The sequence below is a fragment of the Columba livia genome, chromosome 2 (assembly GCF_036013475.1).
Source record: "Columba livia isolate bColLiv1 breed racing homer chromosome 2, bColLiv1.pat.W.v2, whole genome shotgun sequence".
NCBI lineage: Eukaryota > Metazoa > Chordata > Aves > Columbiformes > Columbidae > Columba > Columba livia.
Window position 1 is genome coordinate 154,225,580 of NC_088603.1, and position 21,783 is coordinate 154,247,362.

The 21,783-nt window shown below is 43.2% G+C and overlaps 1 protein-coding gene across 2 annotated transcripts in view; it reads right to left on the bottom strand.

Moving 5' to 3' along the window:
* Positions 1–6,378: 6,378 nt before the first annotated feature.
* The window catches only part of ST3GAL1 (ST3 beta-galactoside alpha-2,3-sialyltransferase 1), an 80,666-nt gene continuing 65,261 nt past the window's right edge, over positions 6,379–21,783 (bottom strand). For both annotated transcript variants that reach the window (XM_065054456.1, XM_065054457.1), the window contains exons 4-7: positions 19,241–19,420; positions 15,528–15,573; positions 13,188–13,307; positions 6,379–9,900 (exon numbers count right to left, since the gene is read on the bottom strand). In XM_065054456.1, coding sequence (XP_064910528.1) covers positions 9,727–9,900; positions 13,188–13,307; positions 15,528–15,573; positions 19,241–19,420 — 520 coding nt within the window. In that variant the 3' untranslated portion in view covers positions 6,379–9,726. The remainder of the gene's footprint in view (positions 9,901–13,187; positions 13,308–15,527; positions 15,574–19,240; positions 19,421–21,783) is intronic.

The window sequence follows — 21,783 nt, forward strand, 5'->3', positions numbered from 1 at the left end:
ATTCATCAGAAACAAGGGAAGTGGAACAATTGTTCACTGTACTGATATTATAATAGTGAAAACCCAGGGGCCTAATGAAGTGTTAGGCTAGGAAATTTAAAACCGGAGGCAGTAGCTGTTCGAATAACACAATTTTAAACTGGGGCTCTTACTGCCACAGGCCCCGGGAAGAGTCTGGCATCTCCACACAAGGGATGTCTTTCCCACACGTGCTGAATGTGCTGCAGTAGGTCACCCCGTTTTGTGAGTTTCTCTGGCTTAGCACAAGCATCTCCTCCCACAAGGTGGGTGGGAGGCAGCTCTGCATCCATGTGGGGGGACGATGGGCAATGCCAGTGCCAATGCCCCAGCCAGCATTGTCCCCTGGAGCACTTGGGACGGGTGTGCTTTCCTCTGCAGCAGACAGGCAATGGGACTTGGTGTTGTCACCCAGCAGAGCCATCCCAGAGTACAAACCAGGAACCAGGACCCTGCGGTCCCTGCCCAATGCTCTGCCAAGTGGACCCCTCTGTTTCTCTCTGCCTTGGCTGTGGAGCACTGCTGAGGCACAAGCACATGCTCTGCTGGCAGGCAGCAGCCAAATAAGGCTTCTGCTTTCATTGAACCCAGCTAATTAGTTTGCAGCATTGATTGCTTTTTACAATATATTTGCCCCTCATTTACCATCTGGGTGCTACAACTGAGAACAAACAAATGCAAAACTACACAAGTTGATTACACTGGTAGCACAACATACAAGTCCTGTTAGAAACAACTGAGTTGCCTTTATGATCCACAAAGGGCATTTTCATCTGCTATAACTAAAGACTTTTACAACCCCAACTAAAAAGATTTGAGCATTACCACACAGCCAGGAGTCCTGAAGATTTGTCTCTGGTCAGGAAATTAAGTTTCAAAGGACGAATAACTATTTTTTGTTTAAAATTTTCAGTTATGAGCATTTCTAAAGGGTCAGTGCAGAAGACAACACACACATAGCTGAGAGTGTCACCCCATTTCAAAGCAGGAAAGGAAAACTGCTTGGCTGACAACACTGATGTAAACTCTCAGGGTATGAAGCTTTGCAGCACCTCTCCCATCTCATGCTTCCCCATGCCTTTCATGGCCAGTGGGCTCTTGCATTTAGTTCTAATCCAGAGGCCAAAATACATAGATTTATCAAATAAATCCCAAGCCTTATAGCTATGAAGATGTAGTAGTGTCAGGAGGTAACGAGCTCTAAGCTGGTGATGAGACACACAGTAGTATAAGAGAGCTGCGTGCTCCAGAAGCCACAATATAACTCATGGGAACAGGAAAACAGCACGCTCTAGTGGGGAAATTATTAAGATCTGTTAGAAAACAAATCACTGCACAGAGTGCTCTATGTGAAAGTAGCTGTTGCTTCATATCTCTATCCAGTGTTTCACCTCCCTTCCTTGTGCATCTCCAGTCATACCCATTAGCCCAGGGATAGGAATGATACCTTTGAGGCTGTTCCACCTACTGTCATCCCACTTGAGCTGATTTATTTTTCAGGAGCCAGAACTGGGTCCTCTCCTCCTGGCTTGCTGAGTGTGTTTAGCACATCACATGTATACTCGTGACAAAGCATCAGGACCAGTTATAGCAGAGCAAGAAGGACAGTCGGGTCAGTCGTGCCGATGGCAAGGTGCCCCATTAACAACGTAATTAGAGGGTTCCTTCTCTCTCTCTCCCTTTCACCATCACCCAGTAGAAAACTCCATCTCCATTAAGAAGAAGAACTCATTACTAAACAGAGACAGTAATCAGATATTAGTTGTAACCATTAATGAAAAAGCTAATGAGGTGCTGAGATCCCCAGTGCTGACTGAAATGAGTTAATCACATCTCACTGCTCAGAGACTCATTAATCAGCGTACATGCTGATGTTTCCCATTCCTTTACTTATTACAGGAAATAAAAACATCGTTCCAGCTTCATTTACTTGTGTCTGCTGGATCTCTCTGCTAAACTGCAAAGTCATGTAGCTATGGGCCAGTGTTGTGGTTTAACCCCAGCTGGCAACTAAGCACCATGCAGCCACTCGTTCGTTCCCCTGGTGGGACGGTGGAGAAAACCAGAGGATAAAAGTGAGAAAATTTGCAGGTTGGGTTAAAGACAGTTTAATAGGTAAAGCAAAAGCCATGCATGCAAGCAAAGCAAAACAAGGAATTTGTTCACTACTTCCCATCAGCAAGCAGGTGTTCAGCCACCTCAAGGACAGCCAGGCTCCATCACATGTAATGTTTACAGGAGAAAACAAACAACATCACTCCAAATGTCCCCCCTTCCTTCTTTCCAAAGCTTTATTTGCTGAGCATGATGTTACATGGTATGGAATATCCCTTTGATCAGTTGGGGTCAAGTGTCCCAGCTGTGTCCCCTCCTAACTTCTTCTGCACCCCCAGCCTACTTGTGGGTGGGGTGGTGTGACAAACAGAGGCCTGGATGGTGTGTAAGCACTGCTGAGCAATAACAAAAACATTCCTGTGTTACCAACACCGTTTTCAGCACAAACCCCAAACATAGCCACATATTAGCTATATGCAGAAAATTAACTCTGTCCCAGCCAAAACCCGCACAGCCAGACTTGGAACCAGTAACAAGCAATGAAGTTCTCTTAGCCCCTCAAGAAGACACCACAGAGGACTATTACTTGTGGGATGGCACACACCTTCAGGGAAGGAAGCGCTGTGGTGACCCAGGGAGGGAAGCAAACACCATGCGCACAGCCACATCAAACAGTGATTTCTCATTGCCTCTGGCTGTTGGTTTAAAATATTATTCCAGCTTCTACAGTGACAAGAACTGAACTGTCCCCACTGCCCTGGTTGCACTACTCCTGAAGAAACTCCTAGGTTTTTCTGTTTGGATCGTGTCATTCCTGCTAGTGGTGGGTTGTAGTCTCACCTGATTTCTAAAGCGTTGTTGATATTGCCTGCTCCCAGATGTCAGGAAAGGTCTTAGCACCTCTTGAATCCATGGATTTCTTTAAGTCTCTGGTTTATTTCAGTCTCACTGGAATGAAGTTAATTTCATTGCAGTCCATAGGATGCTGTGGTTTGGATTGATGGCTAAAACATTGATGACAACACACCAGATTTCTGGCTGTTGCTGAACAGTGTCTGCACAGTGTCAAAGCCTTTTCTGTTTCTCACTTTGCCCCCATCCAGCAACTAGGCTGGGGTAGGCAAGAATTTGGGAGGGGACACAGATGGGACAACTGACCTGAATTAGCAGATGGATATTCCTTCCCATGTAATGTAACCTTGGCAATAAACTGGGATGGAAGAAGAAAGAGATGTAGGGTTGCATTCCAAGGTGGCTGTTACTCAGTCACTAGTTGGACATTTGTCTGCTGGTGGGAGGTGGGGCATGATTGATAGCTTTAGATAGCTCCTTTTTTCTTCTTCCTTTACTGATTGAACTTATCTTGACCCACAAGTTTTCTTGCTTTTGCTCTTCCTAATCTCTCCCCCATCCCACTTGGCTGAGGGGGAGGGAGCGAGTGGCTGCGTGGCTGTGTAGCTGCTGGCTCACAACCTACAACAACATTAATTGCCCCAAAGCATCACCAGCCTGATTCACTCCTGGCCCACCTACTGTGGCAGACCAAATAAATAGTTAAAAAACTACTTCATTTCTAAAGGTTTTCTAGAAGCTCAATCCACTTTATTTTTATTTAGCCATTTTTGATCTTTACTTCTATTTTTTATTTTACTTTTATTTTATTTCCTTATTTACCTATTCAAATTGACCGCTCAAAGGACAGAGCCTGTCAGCTTGCAGAACTTCTCTCCATCGCCAATAATTTGTTGTGCCCATTGATGAACTGTTGGTCACCAGTCACTCCCATGACTCTGCCTGTGATTCCACCAGAAACTGAGGCTTCTGATGAGGCAAAAGCTCTGTGCCTCGTCAGCATCCTGGGGAGCTTGCCCAAACATACCTACCCTCTGAGCGTGAGGATGTGTTATATAAAAAATCCTCCTACACTCAAAGGAGAAATTGGAGTTGAAATCACTCTTTCCATTATTTTCTACCATATGATAACTACTTAGTCATCTGCACAGGCTGAACACATGATGTGGGTGCAAAATGGAAATGTTTTGAATCACAGCTCAAGTATGGCCAGTCCATTCAAACACCCAGTCCCAGACCGCAGGTTTGGGGCAGGGCTGGGTGAACAATGTGCAGCTCCTCTGGATGGTGACAGCTCTTTGGGTCTAGCCCCAGAGAAGCAAGGAGGGGAACACAAAAATCCATATGGGCAGACCCTGCCATAAAGTGCCTCCGTGATGGAACACTTGATTTGGAGACTTGCTTGGGGTATCCTTGGAGGATCATCATGGTGCTGCAGGATGCAGTGTTAGTGGCATAGGCCAGGATGCTTTTCTTACTGACTTTTTGTCTGGGTGGACAGGGAGGCAGCTGGTAATTGCTGTGTAACTCTGGCCTCTCTGATTATTTGGCAAAAGTAACTATTCTGGAAAATGTCCTGTCTTAGCAGGAGTGTGTCACAGATCAGACCAAATTCCCATATGGATCTATTTGTATTCTGCCAAAGAAACTAAGAAATAAAGCAACATGTTACATTCTGTGTAGGAGAAAATTAAAGTGAAAACACAGAGATTTACCTCTGCGTAAAAGTACCTAACCTTGGAGAACTTTTCACGGTGTGAACAACATTTTATTTCATATTGCCTGAAGACAACAAAATATTGTAAAATCTGAAAGTCTGTAGGAAAGACAAGTGAAAACAGAAATTTTAAACATGGCAAGGGACTCTCTTGCCTTTTCATTTGTTGGGTTTAGTTGCCATCCTGAACGTAAGCCATCAAAGGAATCCATGCCATGAACAGGAGCCATATTGTTCCCCTGTGGGTACTTTCTTTCTTCATTTGATGGTACAAGCAAAGTCCTTTGTCCAATTCCTGTGGTCGCTCCATCTGTCTGGATGTTGCTGTTGTCACTGCTGCATGTCTTACTAGTCCCAGGGGGTCTTTAGACTGTGTTTTTTATTCAAACTAATTTCCCGACAAAATCATTTCAGACCTGGAAGCTGCATTTAGTACGCTTCTTCTGAGTGGAAATGAAGCCAAATGAAAAATTATTTTCAAGAGCAACCTGTTCCCCGGTGTTACTTTGCTTTGCTGAGGATGACAGAGGAGCAAATGCTTTGCATCTCCTCTGCACAGTGACAAGCATGAAGCTACAGAACCACTGTGAAGGACAGTCCCATTCCATAGCCATCCCAGGTTAGCACCCCTGTTTTCCCTGTTTGGAACAATTCTGTGACCAGCCTGGTTATAGAAGCTTTGGGCAGAAAACAGGCTTGGGGACCTGAAGTGACTGGGATAGCTCCTCAGACATCTGCACCTCTACTTCCCACCCATTTACAACAAGTGTGATACTGACCACACTGTATCCATCAGGGGTAATTAATATCTCGCTGATGCAGCTTGTTTAGAACCTGGCTTGAAAAGCAAAGTATGAAGTAACTCCTGAGAGCTTGGTCCTCTGAAGGTCTCACTGCAGAGCAGCTCTTACTGTGACCATTGCCTATATCTGAACAGGAGCTTCCTGACCTGCCCTGTGATGACTTCTTGACCTCCCACCACTAAGCAATGAGGCTGATTACATTTTAGTGGGAAATTTGCGTAATTGCTAGTCTGTGTACCTCATTCCCTTAAACAACAAATAGAAATGGCACATAAGGAAACTGAGCAGATTACGAAGTCCACAAGAAATAGCTAAGGTGGAGTCTCCCCAAGTAAAACCATGGTCACGCAGGTGAGGTGGTGTGGCACGCTGAAGGGACACCTGCTGACACCAGCTCCCACTGAGGGCTGTGCTTGTAACATCAAAGACGTCCATCTACTAGATTGGGTTGTCCTAATGGACAGCCTAGGCCATCCATGACTAAAGTGCTCGTGTGACCATAGCAGCTAAATTCAGCTCTTGAAATAGGGACCTAGGATGGATCCTTAGCATCTCTCCTGTGATAGGACCCAGGTCTGTAAGACCCAGAGAACAGTTGTGTTGAATGTCTTCTCAAGTCACTGATTTCTGAGTCTGCCAAATTTCCCTTATGTATCACCTAAATACAGCATAGATCCATCAGGACACATCAGGCATGTAAAGTTTGTTTCTTCTCCAGAGAGGCCTACAGCTGCCATAGGTGAAGCAGTGTGATGCCCATGACCACAAGCTTTCCAGCAGTCTGAAGCACACACTCCTCTGCTGGTATCACCCGAGGGATGGATGAGAGGGCAGTGGAATAAGGCTTGATTACAATGCTATGTGACAGAGAAGGTTCTAGGAGCTAAAAGTAATATTGTGGGAAGAAGTGTGCACACGGAGAAACACCTTTAATTTGATTACAATAAAAAATTTATTTTGATTCATATCATACTGAAAAATTAAATAAATAAAAGGTCAAAGAATGATTGAGACTCCCCACCATCAGAGAAAAGAAATATTATCATAGCCAATCATGTAGTCAAAGAAAAATAGGAACAAAATCTGGTCATGGGAGAGAAAAAAGTGCTCAAGAGATTTGGCTTTGGTAAAAAACATAACACACACTCAAGGAGTGCTTCAGAGACTTTGAAGTGGTGGCAAATACAGTTCAAGAGTTCAAAGCCTTGACATGTTGCTGTATGTTTTCCTTTGTTGTTCCTTTGAACAAAGCAAACCCATAAAGTTTCTAGCAGGAACACAGTCTTCAACATTGACAGTAGGAATTAATTCTTCCCTCATCATCATGTGTTGGTATCTCCTTATCCTGAAGGCATTTGAGCGAGCAGCAAAATTGTGGAGAAACTGAGAGAAAGATCTAATACAACAGTCATTTGCCTAAAGGACTCTAGAAAATGTTCCTCTGGAATAGAAATGTGACAGCACAGACTATCACTCATCCTACAGCTGAAGAGGACCACTTTGATCTTCTCATGCTCTGAAAAATAGACACCAGTGGTACACCATTACTGCTTGCTATCAGCAAGAAAATTAGATGGGATTTGCAGCTTGTTCCATGACGAAGACACTAAATCTATCCACGACAGTATAAACCACAATGTTTCATATCTGCTGTCAGAAGCAGAATATTCAGGGGAAAATGGGAAATTTAATTTGGACAACAAAAGGAAGCTTGCAGAACAACATGGGCTAGAAGATAGCTGATATTTTTTGCCACTTTCTTTGAGCCCAAACTGACACGTGATAAAAAGAAATTCAAGGGGATTTGGGTACCAAACCACCGTGAATTTTCTTCCAAGTGATGACAGAAGAATGACTGAAACAGCAACTAAGTGTTTCTAAATTAACGAGAAAAAAAAAAAGAAAAAAAATATTTGAAGCTGATGATCAAAAAAGTATCTCCAAAATCCAGCCATAGGGTGAAGAAAGCATTGGGATCTTCCATAGAGTCTTTTTTCCCTCTTACAGTTGCTTTGCTTGTATTACTGTGATATCTCACCAGAAACTTATTGATTAACAAAAGTTGAAACAGTAAGAATGCTTCAAACAAACAAATGAGCATGGTTCAGGTAGAAATGTTTCATTCTTTTACAAAGGACACGTAGAGGACAGTAAGGCCTTTGAATTTGCTGTGCTTGTGATATCCAGGTGAGTTCTGATGGCCACCTTGCTCAGAAAGAGCTTCTTGACATGAGACAGGATCATGAACAGGTCTAAGTATGATGATTTTAAAGCCCCGCCCTTTCCATATTGCTAAGCTGAAGGGTCACATGTGTACTGCAAAGGGAGCTCAGTTCCCCACACAATGTTTGGCATCCTCCTCTCTTTATACACTGTGAGTCCAGTAACACTCATGCAGGTAAAGCAGTTCATGTTGGTGAATAGTACTGTGGCCCAAAATATCACCTGACCATGCCTCTTTTGCCATGAATTGCTGCCTTAGAGGGGAGTTCACAGTTAATAACTGGCACGGAAAGACAAGGAGATAAATTTTGGACTGAAGCACACCACTGAGCAAAGGGTGAAGCTTTTGCTCAGCTCAAATACTCATCAGCTTGGATTTGCTGCCACAACTGGTGTAAGAAAGACTAATCATTTAGGTGATGATTTCAAAATTGCCACAAACCTCAATCATCATGATCTATTAAAAATGAAATAGGACATTTTTTCAAAGCCTGATCTGAAGTCCCTTGAAGTCTGTGGCAAGAACTCCATTGGTTTCACCAGAGCTCAAAATGGGACAATAATCCATTAAACTTATTTTCATGATATCAGGAAGGAAAATAAAACTGTTCTCCATTCTTCAGCACCTGAACATTGTTCTTGGATTCATACTTTATCTGTCCTTGGATATTAAATGTGCTAATTCCAGCAAAAATCTGTGGATATAAAATCTTCACTGTCACTTCCCTCCTCTCACTGCCTAGAGGTACTCACATAATACTCTCATCCTCCAGAGATGCACATAATTTTGAAGTCTGGCTTACACTGTAGGATTAGCTTGCGTAGATTGTGTCCTTGTAGATGCTGCTACAGGGCAAAAGATTCATTTTGTATGATTAACTAATATCCAACCCATAATAGTTCTTCAATTTCAAATAAAGACTTTGCAAAGAGTTACCACTTTCTAAATTTGTAAAAAAATAAGAGGAAATGTTTCCCTGGAACTTTTGGATATTTTCCCATAAAAAAAGGTAAAAGTTACCTTTAAAAATTAGTATTGTTTGTGTTTGCTCAAATACAATATAGGAGCTGTTATTATTGGTTTTGACTACAAAAGTATACCACATGGAGGCTACACTTTGGTTAATTTTTCCCCCTTTTATAAAAAAGTTTAATTTAGGGTTTGTCATCTTTAAAAAAAAATCACGTCTGTTGCACAAATATAAAGGCACATATAAATGACTGAAAGAAAAAAGTCCACTTTGCAACCTTAAACTGATTAAATGAAAATAAACATTCCAGAGTATTTTCCACCAAAAAGAAAAAAATCATATATAACCAAACAAGACAAACAAACAAGTGGCTAAAAAGGCCATTTTTTTGCCGGAGTTTTCAGTATTGTTTTCTCTCTCATTATGGCTGTATAGGAAGCAATATTAAATAATATATGATCAGAGACGATTTGATACATATTTTCTAGACACTATCAATGCGGAATGAAGCAATGGCTGAAAAATGTACTACTCCAGGCAACTTCATCACGTTTTTGCTTAATACAGCATGAAACCAGAAATAATAAACGAAATAGAAGAGACAGTTCAAAAAGATCAACAGCAGAAGTGAATTCATTTCTTTGAGGTAATCCTTACTATGGTGTTCAGAGCTGCCCTAGCTGGTCTTAAGTCCCAGAAGTTGTTTTGACTCCTCTTCAAGGATCTCCTGCCTATTTGAGGAAAGAACAGACACACAAACAGCAGTTCCTGTGCCCAGCTTTCCCCTAATAGCAACAGGCAGATCTTTCATCAGTAATTCAGAAATCAAGCCATAGAGCCAAAGCAGAGATTCATTTATTCCCACAACTGACTGGTAGATCCCAGGTATCTGGAGATTGGAAATCACGTGCAGTGTGGAAGCCGGTCCTTGGCTGAGCTCCCTGCGGTGGCCATTGCAGCAGCGAGATGCTCCGAATTCATCGCAGATTCACACGTTCAAACCTGGCTGGTGCCCAGATCATCTTCATTGGGCTTCGTTCTGCCGCATGTTGGAAACTGCAGCCCCCACTTCTCTCTGTGGTCAGGGTCATCTGCCCTTGAAAAAATTGATTTTTTCAATGGAGGCAAGAGTCAAAGTTACGTTGAACTCAAAATCCCCATCATGGACACCTGTCTTCCGGAAAGCCCCAGCTGAACCATTGTTTTCCCAGTAATGATGCCAATGCCCTCTGCTGTCTGCTCCAAAACCATACACATTCACCTAGGATGTAAGAGAGAAATAGTGTTATAGACTGGAAAGCAACTGGTCTTCATCTGCTTCACAGCTAAGTTGAGGACGTGTGGTCTAGACAACAGAGTAGTGAGGTGGGTTGCAAACTGGCTTAAGGAGAGAAAGCCAGAGAGTGGTAGTCAATGGTGTGGAGTCTAGTTGGAGGCCAGTATCTAGTGGAGTGCCTCAGGGGTCAGTACTGGGGCCAATATTATTCAATATATTCATTAACGATTTAAACGAGGGAATAGAGTGTACTATCAGCAAGTTTGCTGATGACACTAAGCTGGGAGGAGTGGCTGACACGCCAGAAGGCTGTGCTGCCATCCAGTGGGACCTGGACAGGCTGGAGAGTTGGGCGGGGAATAACCTAATGAAATTTAACAAGGGCAAGTGTAGAGTCCTGCATCTGGGCAGGAACAACCCCAGGTTCCAGTATAGGTTGGGAAATTACATATTAGAGAGCAGTGTAGGGGAAAGGGACCTGGGGGTCCTGATGGACAACAGGATGACCATGAGCCAGCACTGTGCCCTTGTGGCCAGGAAGGCCAATGGCATCCTGGGGTGCATTACAAGGGGAGTGGTTAGTAGATTGAGAGAGGTCCTCCTTCCCCTCTACTCCGCCCTGGTGAGACCACATCTGGAATATTGTGTCCAGTTCTGGGCCCCTCAGTTCAAGAAGGACAGGGAACTGCTGGAGAGAGTCCAGCGTAGGGCAACCAAGATGATTAAGGGAGTGAAGCACCTCCCTTATGAAGAAAGGCTGAGGGAGCTGGGGCTCTTTAGTTCGGAGAAGAGGAGACTAAGGGGGGACCTTATTAATATTTATAAATATATAAAGGGTGAGTGCCATGAGGATGGAGCCAGGCTCTTCTCAGTGGCAAACAATGATAGGACAAGGGGGAATGGGATCAAGCTGGAACACAAGAGGTTCCGCTTAAATTTGAGAAGAAACTTCTTCTCAGTGAGGGTAACAGAGCACTGGAACAGGCTGCCCAGGGAGGTTGTGGAGTCTCCTTCTCTGGAGACATTAAAAACCCGCCTGGACATGTTCCTGTGTGACCTCACCTAGGCGTTCCTGCTCCAGCAGGGGGATTGGACTAGATGATCTTTTGAGGACCCTTCCAATCCCAAACATACTGTGATACTGTGATGTTGAAGAATCTCCCTCAGTGGTGTCCCAAGCTATTCTGCTGCATGGCATGATGCAACCATGGAATAATGGCCCAAGGCCTCCTCAAGAGACACTACATCCTAAGCTAAACTGAGAACATCCCCGTACCTGAACTCAGACAGAAAAGTAAATTTCTATCCATGAATTCTCGTTTGGCAATTATGAAAAACACACTCCTGTCCCCTAAGCATGATGCCTGACCTCAGGAGGTCAGTGGTTTGGGATGGAAATCTCTTATTTAGCTGATTAGGGCCACAAAGACTCGAAAAATTTTGGTTTTGCTTCTAGTCTTTCAAATGATGACCCATGCCAATCCTCACTTACATGCTTAATTATAGGACATTTGCAGTCACTTCAGAGTCAGATGGACCTTATGTTCTTTGTGTGTATACTCCTATGGCCTTTCCCAATGGGTCATTTGCCAATGGCTATGGCTGTCTGCTCTGGTTGTAAAGGTCCAAACATAACAGTTGACTTATTTAAACTGAGAGTGGCCATATGGCTGGTTTTGAACGGGTTATAGCCCACAAAACAAGTGTCCTAACCCACCCACACCATGATCACCCAAAATATGAGGTTGTTTTAAACTGGTTTTGATAATGTCAAAGCCTGGCTCATTGCCTGCTCACCAGAAAACAGGCTTCACCCAACCCACCCACCCTATCTGCCTTGGCTATGGTACAGTTTCTGTCAGCATCATTAAGAGCATTTCTATCACTTCTTCAGTCAACACAGGCCTAGGTGAAAGAAAGATCTCTTTTATCATCAGACCTGTATCCTGGACAGGGATTTTATCAGTACAGTGATTTTTATACCCCATGCTGACAAGCTCATGCTTGCAGGATTTTGTAGAACTGATCTGGCCTTACACTAACTAGCCAAGTTTCCTGTCATGTAGGAGCATCTCACATCACTCAAGCCAGGGAATTTTCTCAAGTAACTGCTGGAGCAGTGGCATTTATCACAACCTACTGTATAAATCCACAAGCTTGAGTTTGAAAAGAGACCATCTGCACTCCCCAAATTGGCTAATGTAAGAGATGATCATTGAAGTTCTTCAGATTAAGGTATCCGAATGGAGGTGCCTGAACATCCATTAGTCAGTGGTGATTCACGCAGCACAGTTCCTGGAACGCAGGGAGCAATACTGCTCTCCTAATGTCTTACCATGCAGTTGATTTGCCTCACTGATTAGACAGATAAGACCTCATTGCAGTTGCCCAAACATAAGTGCCATTTGAGATGTCCTTGGGTACTCAATACATGTATTCAAGGCAGGCGGATGTCACACAAAGCCAAGAGATTCATACTTTTCTGGCCTGGCAGATGGAGGCAGAATCACAGAATTGACTGAGTTGGAAAAGACCTCAGAGATCATCAAACCCAACCCTTGGTCCAACTCCAGTCCATTTACTAGATCATGGCACTAAGTGCCATGTCCAATCTCAGTTTAAAAACCTCCAGGGATGGTGAGTCCAGCACCTCCCTGGGCAGCCATTCCAATGCCTGACCACTCTCTCTGGAAAGAATTGCTTTCTAGTATCCAGCCTAAATTTCCCCTGGCAGAGTTTAAGCCCGTGGCCCCTTGTCCTATTGCTGACTGCCTGGGAGAAGAGACCAATCCCCACCTGGCTAGAACTTCCCTTCAGGTAGTTCTAGAGAGTGATGAGCTCACCTCTAAGCCTCCTCTTCTCTAGATTAAACAACCCCAGCTCCCTCAGCCTCTCTCCATAGGTATGCCCAGTAGGCATGCCCAGGGCAACACCAATGGCTCTAGGTGCCTAAACAGTGAGACAAAATGTAATTTGGGATTCCACTAACAAAATGGGCACTGACACCATCCATATTTATATGCCTTTGAAAGCCATGTGGAATCTCACTATTTTTGTTTAATTACATTTCCCCCAAAAGCGTCTTAAACCCTACAACTTGCTGACATGAAAAAAATCACTGTCAGCATGTTACTGAGGACTCTGCATCTGTTTGAAGAAGCAAATGGTAGAGAAAATGGAAAGAGGGAAATAAAGGCTGAGTGGCCAGGGCAAGTTCCTGCCACTTCAGTGTAAAATGTCCTGATTTTTTATCCATAAACGCAAACACAGACCTCATCGCATACGTGGAGTGCAAATATCAAAGACAGAAGGCCCGTGGAGGGGTATCTCCCATGATGCTGGAGCCAATTTTCATAGACGTATTTCATAAAAGTTGGATTGTAAATGAGGATCTAGGCAAAATTGGAGAGAAAGACTCATTAATAAAATACCCTGGGGAAAAAAAAAAACAACAAACAACAAAACAACAGTAGCCTGTCATCCCTAAAGGACACTTGGGTAAGGGAGGAAGGGAAAAAGGAATAATATTTATTCCCTGAGGGCAGGTGAAAGGGAAAAATAAAGTCCCAGAGCTAAGCACATTCAAGGATATTTCCCACGTGCAATTACACATGAATATTCCTTCTTTGGTCTTGATATCCCACCTGCTTACACTAATGTAAATCCTGGATGATTCTTACTGAAACCAATGGGCATGAAAAGGCACATGCTGGAAGAAAATTGTGCATTCAGCTCTCCCTGTAGTGTCCTGCTGTAATGTAGGTGAGCTCTGGGGAGTTGGAGGCCTGAGCAAGACAAGTATAAAATTCCATCTGAGATTTGATAGAATCGTAGAATCATTTAGGTTGGAAAAGACCCTTAAGATCATTCAGTCCAACTGTAATGTGTGCAGGAATGTAGGAGCAACTTCATATTCTGCACAATATGCTGACCATGCCTTAGTATTGCTACAGGTACAGATCTGAGGAAATGAGAGGTCAGGTGTAAACTATCAGGAAGCTTGTCAGGTTGCATGAGCTGCATTTCTTCCATTTCCCAAACATGCTATTTTTCTATGCTGTTTTGTTTATTTGTTTTTTAAAGATGTAAATAATACTTGGTTATCACCTGGGGAAATTGTGAGGCCATCTAATGGAGACAGAGTTCTTAAGATCAGGCCTGAGTGCACAGTAAATCCTAGGACTGGTGGGAGCCGTTGGTTTCAACCACCTTCTCTCAATCAGGCAAAGAGAGGCTTTTCCCTCCATGCTGCGTTTGTAATTAGAGTGACTGGTTAGCTGCAGGGCTTTTCCTTTTACGAAGTCAGAGGTTAATTGCTGATATTGTATCTGTGTGTAATCGCTTCTCACAGGGTGTTTTGCATTGCATGACGTGGGAAGAAATACAAGCTTCTCATCTCTGTGCTCAGGAAGCTGCTGCAAATCACCAGCCGTACCCTGGGCTGGTGCTACTCAAGTGTGACGTGAGTTTAACAACCTGCCATAGTGCATCTCACAAGGTTTTTGCAGAGGTTAATGTGTTTCTCACACCAGGTAGGGATGAGCTAAGTGATTATTTAATAGCCCCAAAGGTCCACAGTTTGGAGCTTGGAGATATAAACTAATACTGGTTAAAGATCTCCTCTGAAGCCTTTGGCAAAACCTGGCCTCCTGAATGAAGGACATGTGCTTTAATCTTTAATTTTAATGCTCTGGGGCTAACACACATTACCAACCCTTGAGACACTAGAAGCCTGAGCTCCTCTGAAAATCAGCCTCTCCAAAGGCTGAGAGAATGAGACATTTTGCTGGAACGCTTGTGGAAGAGGAAACATCTTTTACCTTTCTCTACATAGCCTGCCTTGGTTATGTCCCCAAACCATGCAGCTACATAAGAGAAAAGTCTTTGCACAGTGGCTAAAGTTGCAACATTGGAATGACTATTCTGCCCCATGGGAAACCCTGCCTCCAGTAGGACACGTCTATTAGACCACAGTAAACTTCAACAATGAGCCTAGTCTCAAGGCTTGTTTAATTGGGTGCAGACAGTTATTACAACTGTGGGTTAGGAACATTCTCCAAGAGCCATCGATACCATCTTGAATTCTCCCTTGACTTGAAAACACACAGTGTTGTTTGTTCAGAATTCATTCAGCTCTTTATTCCAAGGAACTGAGCTGGGAGTGAGAAACATCCCTGGTGATCAAATAGTCAAATTATTTTTAAAGAACCTCAAAGGCTTTCCACAGCTCAAAGTGTCATTACATCCAAATAACTGCAACGGATGGGAACAGCAGAACTGCTGTGGATGGCGAGCACAGTTGGCCAACAGTGAACCTTAAATCTCCCTGAGCAGTACGAGAGGAAGCAACACGACCTTCAGAACAGTGGTGATGCTCTGGTATAATCACAAGAATAGTTTCTTTCCAACCTCAGTTATTTAGCTGGCTAAATGAGGCTGATCTGTGTCCTGAAGGGCACACAGCAGCTAAACCTTTTGTTCACCTGAGCCTTGTGAAGTGTGTGTTCTGGTTGTAGTTTTTATGAATATCAAGGGGTTCTTGCAGTCTCCCAAAGTGGCAAAAGACCTACAAGTAGATTAGCAGAACAAGTTCACAAATCAGCATCGCTCACCTTTTCTTTTTTGACTTTGATTTTCCGTGGAACTGGAACATATGTGCTGTTAGAAGAAAAAATTAACACCAAGATTAGTAAAAAGTCAAACACGATAATATTTTCCTGTATTTCCAAAGACAGAATATTCTTCATGTACAGAAATAATTTCAAATCATTTGAAAACAATATATTCAAGCAATTGTTGGAAAATGAGGCTGCAATTAAGTAATGCAGCATAAAAAAGAACTGAGGCGTCATTGAAGCAAGTTTATAGGAAGCCATTATGTTTTTAAATTTTCAAGTTAATTATTGACAGTAGGACACCAAAGATTTAGTTCACAATATATTGTAAAGTCAATATTATACGGAGCCCACGACTTCTTGGCCCGTGCCTGTTGCAGTATTTGCGCTTTGACGAAGGAAAGGGCTTTCCACTTAACTTCATGGCAGAAAAACCTTTTCCCACCAGGGGGAGACTTTTCCCCTCCTAATACTTGTAGCTACCGCATTATTTCCAGAGAAGGTGGTAGTAGAGTTCGTAATTTCTGTTCTTATGTGTAATTCTGGCATTCCCAGTACACGGCCCCTGATCAGAAGGCTATTCCCTCCTCCTCAGGGGGATGCTGAAGGCTTCCTGCAGTTCCCAGCGTAAAACTTCCAAGTCAGACCTTATGACTGGATCAAAATCACGAGTCATGTCTTGAAAACAAAAAGATCTTTTCTTCCCCGTATCTCATGCACAGTGCAGGCGGGCATTGCACAGCTCATCACGAGTGCTGTAAAAATAATAAATCTCCCTGACTTTGTTTCAAGTAAGAAAATTCTGAACTGGCCTTTTAGCTGGACTATATTCCCAAATATACTTTGCATACTTTTTAGATGGGTTGTGATAAATCACCAAAACCTTCCATTAATTCAATCTAAATACTTTTACTTGTGAGGGTTTTTTTTTGTTTGTTTTGATTTTTGTGTTTTTTTTTATTTGTTGTTTGTTTGTTTTGTTTGTTCGTGGTTGGTTGTTCGGGCTGGTTTTCTTTGTTTTCTTGTTAACAACAAGGTTCCTGTGATTAAAGTTTTACTTCTTTTTGAATCACGGATCATCAGCACTTCGAAACATTTGTCTAAGTCTTCCCAGACCAGTGGTGACCTAGCAATGTCCTCATCTCCTTAGGTATCTATCTCCTTTTGCAAAACCAAGCAGAGATACATGAAGATTTTTCACTGTAGAGATTCCTGGAAGACTCGGAGAAGTCAAGTTAAGGCAAGTAGGCTAAATATATGACTGATGAGGTCCTGAAGGTTTTCTGTCCCAGAAAGCTTTCCTAAGTCTTTTCTGGGACAATGCTCAGTCTTAGAAAGCCACTTTGAATAGGACATCCATCAGTCAAATGGGACATGTCCGAATCATTCAGCTATCAATTCAAGCCAATATTAAGGCCATATACAGTTTGGCTTTTCTTCAGAACCATAATACAGGATGCTTATCTTTTTTAACTGAGTATTTATTCTCTTCTAAAATACCAAATTTCAGATATACATATATTTTTTTTAATTTGATGTCTTCTCCCCTTTACAAATGTACAGTCAACAATTCCCCTATACACTGTATCTGACATTGTGTGTTTAAGGCATGCTCATAGGTTTATTCTGTTAGCCTAAAAATTTTGTTAAATGCATTATGATTTGTGAGCTTATGATTTTCTGGTTTTATTGCTCCAGCATGTGCCAGGTTATTAATTATGCAAATTCTCTGCTTTGAGTATGGCAAAAGCCTTAAAATACTGGCATTTCTTCCATGGGGTTAAATTCTCACACACTAATTTATACGAGATGCTTACCAAGCCCGTGTATACAATCTAATTACAAATATGTAATATGTCCTGTAATTTATTAAGCAAAGATGTTTTTCCTTACATGTGCTGTGACTGCCTTGTAGTCAACCACTTATACCTTCCTGATAGGCTAAGGGGCTTACTCAACTTTACTGCTGCAACCCACTTGCTGCCACTTTTGAAGGTAAATACTCCACAAAAAATAGTGAATGGCTTCGCAATCTGGGCACAGAGCAGTGACAGTGCTGGAAATATGGATGGGTGACAACGGCAACAACTGGTCCTCTGCGGGCACCTCTTCCTAGCACAAGGATGGATTTGATAAAGAGGTAGCAAGAGGTTTCAGTCAACTAAAGGCAGCTGGGAACTTTCCATTGCTTCTGATAGGGTTTGCTTCTAGGCTTAACAGCAGACTTTCTCAACCTTTTTTATCAAAACAGTTTCTAAAAGAAAAAGAAAGCCTTTCAAAAAAGGTGAAATCTTTCAGCCAGTTTCTAAGTGTGTGCTGATTTTTCCAAGATATGAGTGTGTCCTGAAGATGGATTCTTTTTTTCCAGACAATTTATGGCTGTATATACTAAGTGCTGTTGGAAAAAAAAGGTTAAAAGAGACTAAACCAGATTTGTTACAAGCTAAAAAGAAGTGAAAAAAATCTAAAATGCATTTGCCAAGAGAGAAAAGAAAAATGAAAGAAATAAAACTCCATTTGTTGTCCCATCAAAAAGTTTTCCTTAAAAATGTCAAGCAGGACTTATCCTCAGTCAACTTGGACATACTTCTCCAAGTTTTAATCTTCTGAGACTCTGAAATTGTGGGGAAAAAAAGCTTAAATGTCTTGAAATACTTCTCTCTGGAATAATGCAATCTGATCTGCTGTTGCTGTTTATGTGTAGCAGGGCACCACCGAGCAACCCCACCCGGCTGTGGCTTTACATCCAGCAGATAACCTCTCACACAGTACAAATGTCATGTATTTCATTCTCTGGATTAGGAAAAGCCCCATTTTATAGGAAGGGAGAGAATCTGCTAGCAGGCATCCAGAAGAAACATGCATTTTGTTCACATTTCTAATTCTAGTTTTGCCATAAATGCATTAAGCAAGAAAGCGTTTTCTTCTGAAAACATGAAGAAATGGAGAATAAATACTAGCATCGTGAGGCAAAACCTGTTAATTTAAATCTAAGGCACACAGGTGACACATGGAACAATGGTGTCTCTTTGGCACAGCTCTCAATCGCCTTCCATCAGGAAAGATTGGCAGAACTCCTGACCAGGGGAGGATGCTGTGGATGGAGGACTAAGCACCACAGTCTGCTTCTGCTCTCATTGCCTTCTTTGAGCAGCCTGCACATCCCTCTTTGCCTCCTCGTCCTCTTCTGCAAGTGGAATAATGTATGTTGGAGGACCACTTGGCCAGCCAAGTACCTCAGGTGGGGTAATCCAGGTGTCTAGGAGCACCAAACACCTGATTTTACGATAGTTTTCTGATGGGTACCACTGGGTACAGACCTGCTGGCTGTATCCACTGTACCGTCAAGAGATGGGAGAGAAGGATGGATGAGCAGAACCTCAAAATGAGGTATTGAACCCCAAAGCCCAGGAAGCTACTGCTCAAACTGGCCACCTCCAGCAGCAAAAATTCCCTCTTTCATTTCTCTGAGACCACTGTGCGGGGCTGGAAAGAGCTGGATCTGGATCTTCTCCTTAAGGACTGCATAACATTAAGCTTTTCCTAGAACGCAAGCACTCAGGACTGATCACTGACTGGAGAGGGTCTGTAAAACTCCCCTAGGCCTCATCAGAAGCAGGGATTTTCCCAGCATGGGCTTCTCTGTCCTACAGCAAGGTATAGGGGCTCCCACCCCTTCAGCTTGTCCACTCTGGGCTGCCCTTACTCACAAGTTGATGGTGCCTGTGGTGAGAGCGGTGACAATCCAGCGCAGGTCCAGGGTTTTGAAGGGGATCAGGATCATGCTCACATTTTCTGCCAGCTCTTTGTAGCTCTCAGGGTAAACGAAGTGGTGAGTGGTCTTGCTTCCAACATCTGATTCGTAGCCAGTGGTGGGGGCACGGTTCATTCTGCAGCCCAAATAATAAGAAGTCAGAGAGTGAGGAACCTGGAGAGGTACTAGATACGTACAAACATGTGTGATTCTTCCCCAAATCATTTGCTTCAGGTGGTAGGGAAATGCTGTCATGGGTAAGGAAAGTGCTGTATGCAGGCTCCTCAGACAACCTTGCAAAAGGTGTTAGTGGTCCTCAAGAAGGCTGAAATGACCATCATCCATGGTGGATAAATTAAAACAAAATGAAAGCTCAGCTTTGGTGTGGGATTCCTTGGACTGAATGGGAGTTTCTGCCAAGCAAGTGTATCTCTGAGCACATCACCGACTACCCTTTTCAGTCAATGGAGCACTGGTCAAAAGAGCAGTGGGTCCATGAGGACACATCTCCTTTCATCCTGAAGCTAAAGCCTCCAGTAGGTGGGAAAAACATTGGCCTGAAGTCCATTGGGTTGACTTTTTGCAGTTTCATTCCCCCCATGTGTACAGGTGTATTTGGATGTCTAGGGTGAAGGTAAAAAACATGATACATGTGATAAGAAGCAGCAGATATTTCTTATAGCCCTCCCATGAAAAGGCATCAAAGCCACAGTGACAAATCCAGGACCTTCTGCTGACACTTCGTTTACTCAAACCTTACTTTGTAGCATGCCCCCTAAAACTGGTACCTCTACTTAGGGTTGCTCTGCACACACATGGTCTGCTTTAGTAACTCTGGGGCCAGTGCATGGAGATCTGCTCGTGGCCCACCAGGGCTCAGTCAAAATGTACTGGTGAAACAGGGCTACCTCACATTGGGTGTATCAAGGAACAGAGCCGGGGGTTTCACAACTCAGAACTGCAGAAATACCTCTATGCTTGTGTTCCCTTCTGAAAGCAAAACTGGCCACACATCAGCAATTACTTCCCTGATGCACTAGCTCACTTCTAGCAGAGATTTGCATGTTTCTGTGGTGCAGTGTGATGCACATTAGGGACCCCCAAAGTGGCCCTGCATGAATCCATGTTGCTGTGCAGCACCGTGGAGAAACCCCTAAGCTGGCTCAGACCAGAATGGGGTTTCTGTGCAACCCAGTGCAGTCTTCTGCAGAGACAATAACTCAGCTCCTGGAAGAAGTGCAGGGAAGATAAGGAAGGATGTAGCTGATGAGGTGATGAGGAACACCATACATTGCCAGACAACATGCTGCCCTGGTCACTGATAACGGGGGAGGTAAAATCTGTTATCAAGTCTATGCCAGGCTGTGCTACTATAGCGCTTCCCGAGGTGAAATAGTTAAGTTTCTTCTAACTTCCTCAAAGGGAGTTATTAGCATAGGTAGAACAGCCTGCCAACCTACATGGGCTTGTTATTCATGTAGCCTCTTCACTGCCAGTGACCCACATCATACTGTGTAGAAATACTCAGTAAAGCATGAGACCATGTTTTTTCTTGAGATTAGTCAGTCTAAGGTATAAAATACAGGGTTTTTTTTCTGTCAAGACAAAGCCAAGGGTGGCTTCTTAGCTCTTTTACTCACATCCTTCCCTTGGGTTTATGTACCTTGTCCACCATCCGTGGTGGGTGTTGTAGGAAAATAAGGAATTAGGATTTTAGGCCTATATCAGTGTTGTAAGCTGTGCTGCTAAGGCTGAAAGCCTCAGCTTGTCCCCTGTATAGCCCTTACCCAGAACCACGAGCGTGGTTACCTTATGCTTGCTTTGTACCCTTAGTTAAGACATTGATAAATGCTATTCTTAGGTTTGCTGATTTCCATGCTAGACTGATGAACTATGGATAACAAATGAGACAGGTAGAACTTCAAAAGAAGCTAGCCCTGTGACCCGATGACCGTTCCTTTGGTACTTGCCAAGAAAGAAGAAGTGGAACCCGCAGACCACTGGGACAGAAGGAACCTGAGGACATCGACAGTGATAGACAGTGATAAATTTTGCTTAGTTGCATAATACATGTTAGAACCCTATATAATGACTAGTTATACTGCTGTATGATTGTCACTCTCTGAGGAGGTGACCCAACGCTGCTGTTCCTGCGAATCTTCTACAATAAATACTGCTCAGAGTAACCCACAAGAGTTCGAGTCTCTACCCAGCACCACCTACTACCTTTTTCAGTGGGGCTGCCTGCGTGATGTGGCAGAAGGCAGCATCCATATGCAGGCTTAGCAAGAAGGACCAAGCAGGAATTTCCTTCCAACATGAAAGTAGATAATTAAACAAATAAAAGTGGGCTGGAACATGGTGCTTGGAAGGAAAAGTGTCCTCTCAGACTCACTGGCTCTTCCCCATGCTTGGCTGTATATACTAGGGCATGTGCAAGTGAATATCACGTCACCAGAGAGTCTGTTTGTTGGATCAACACACAGAAGGGTCACATTC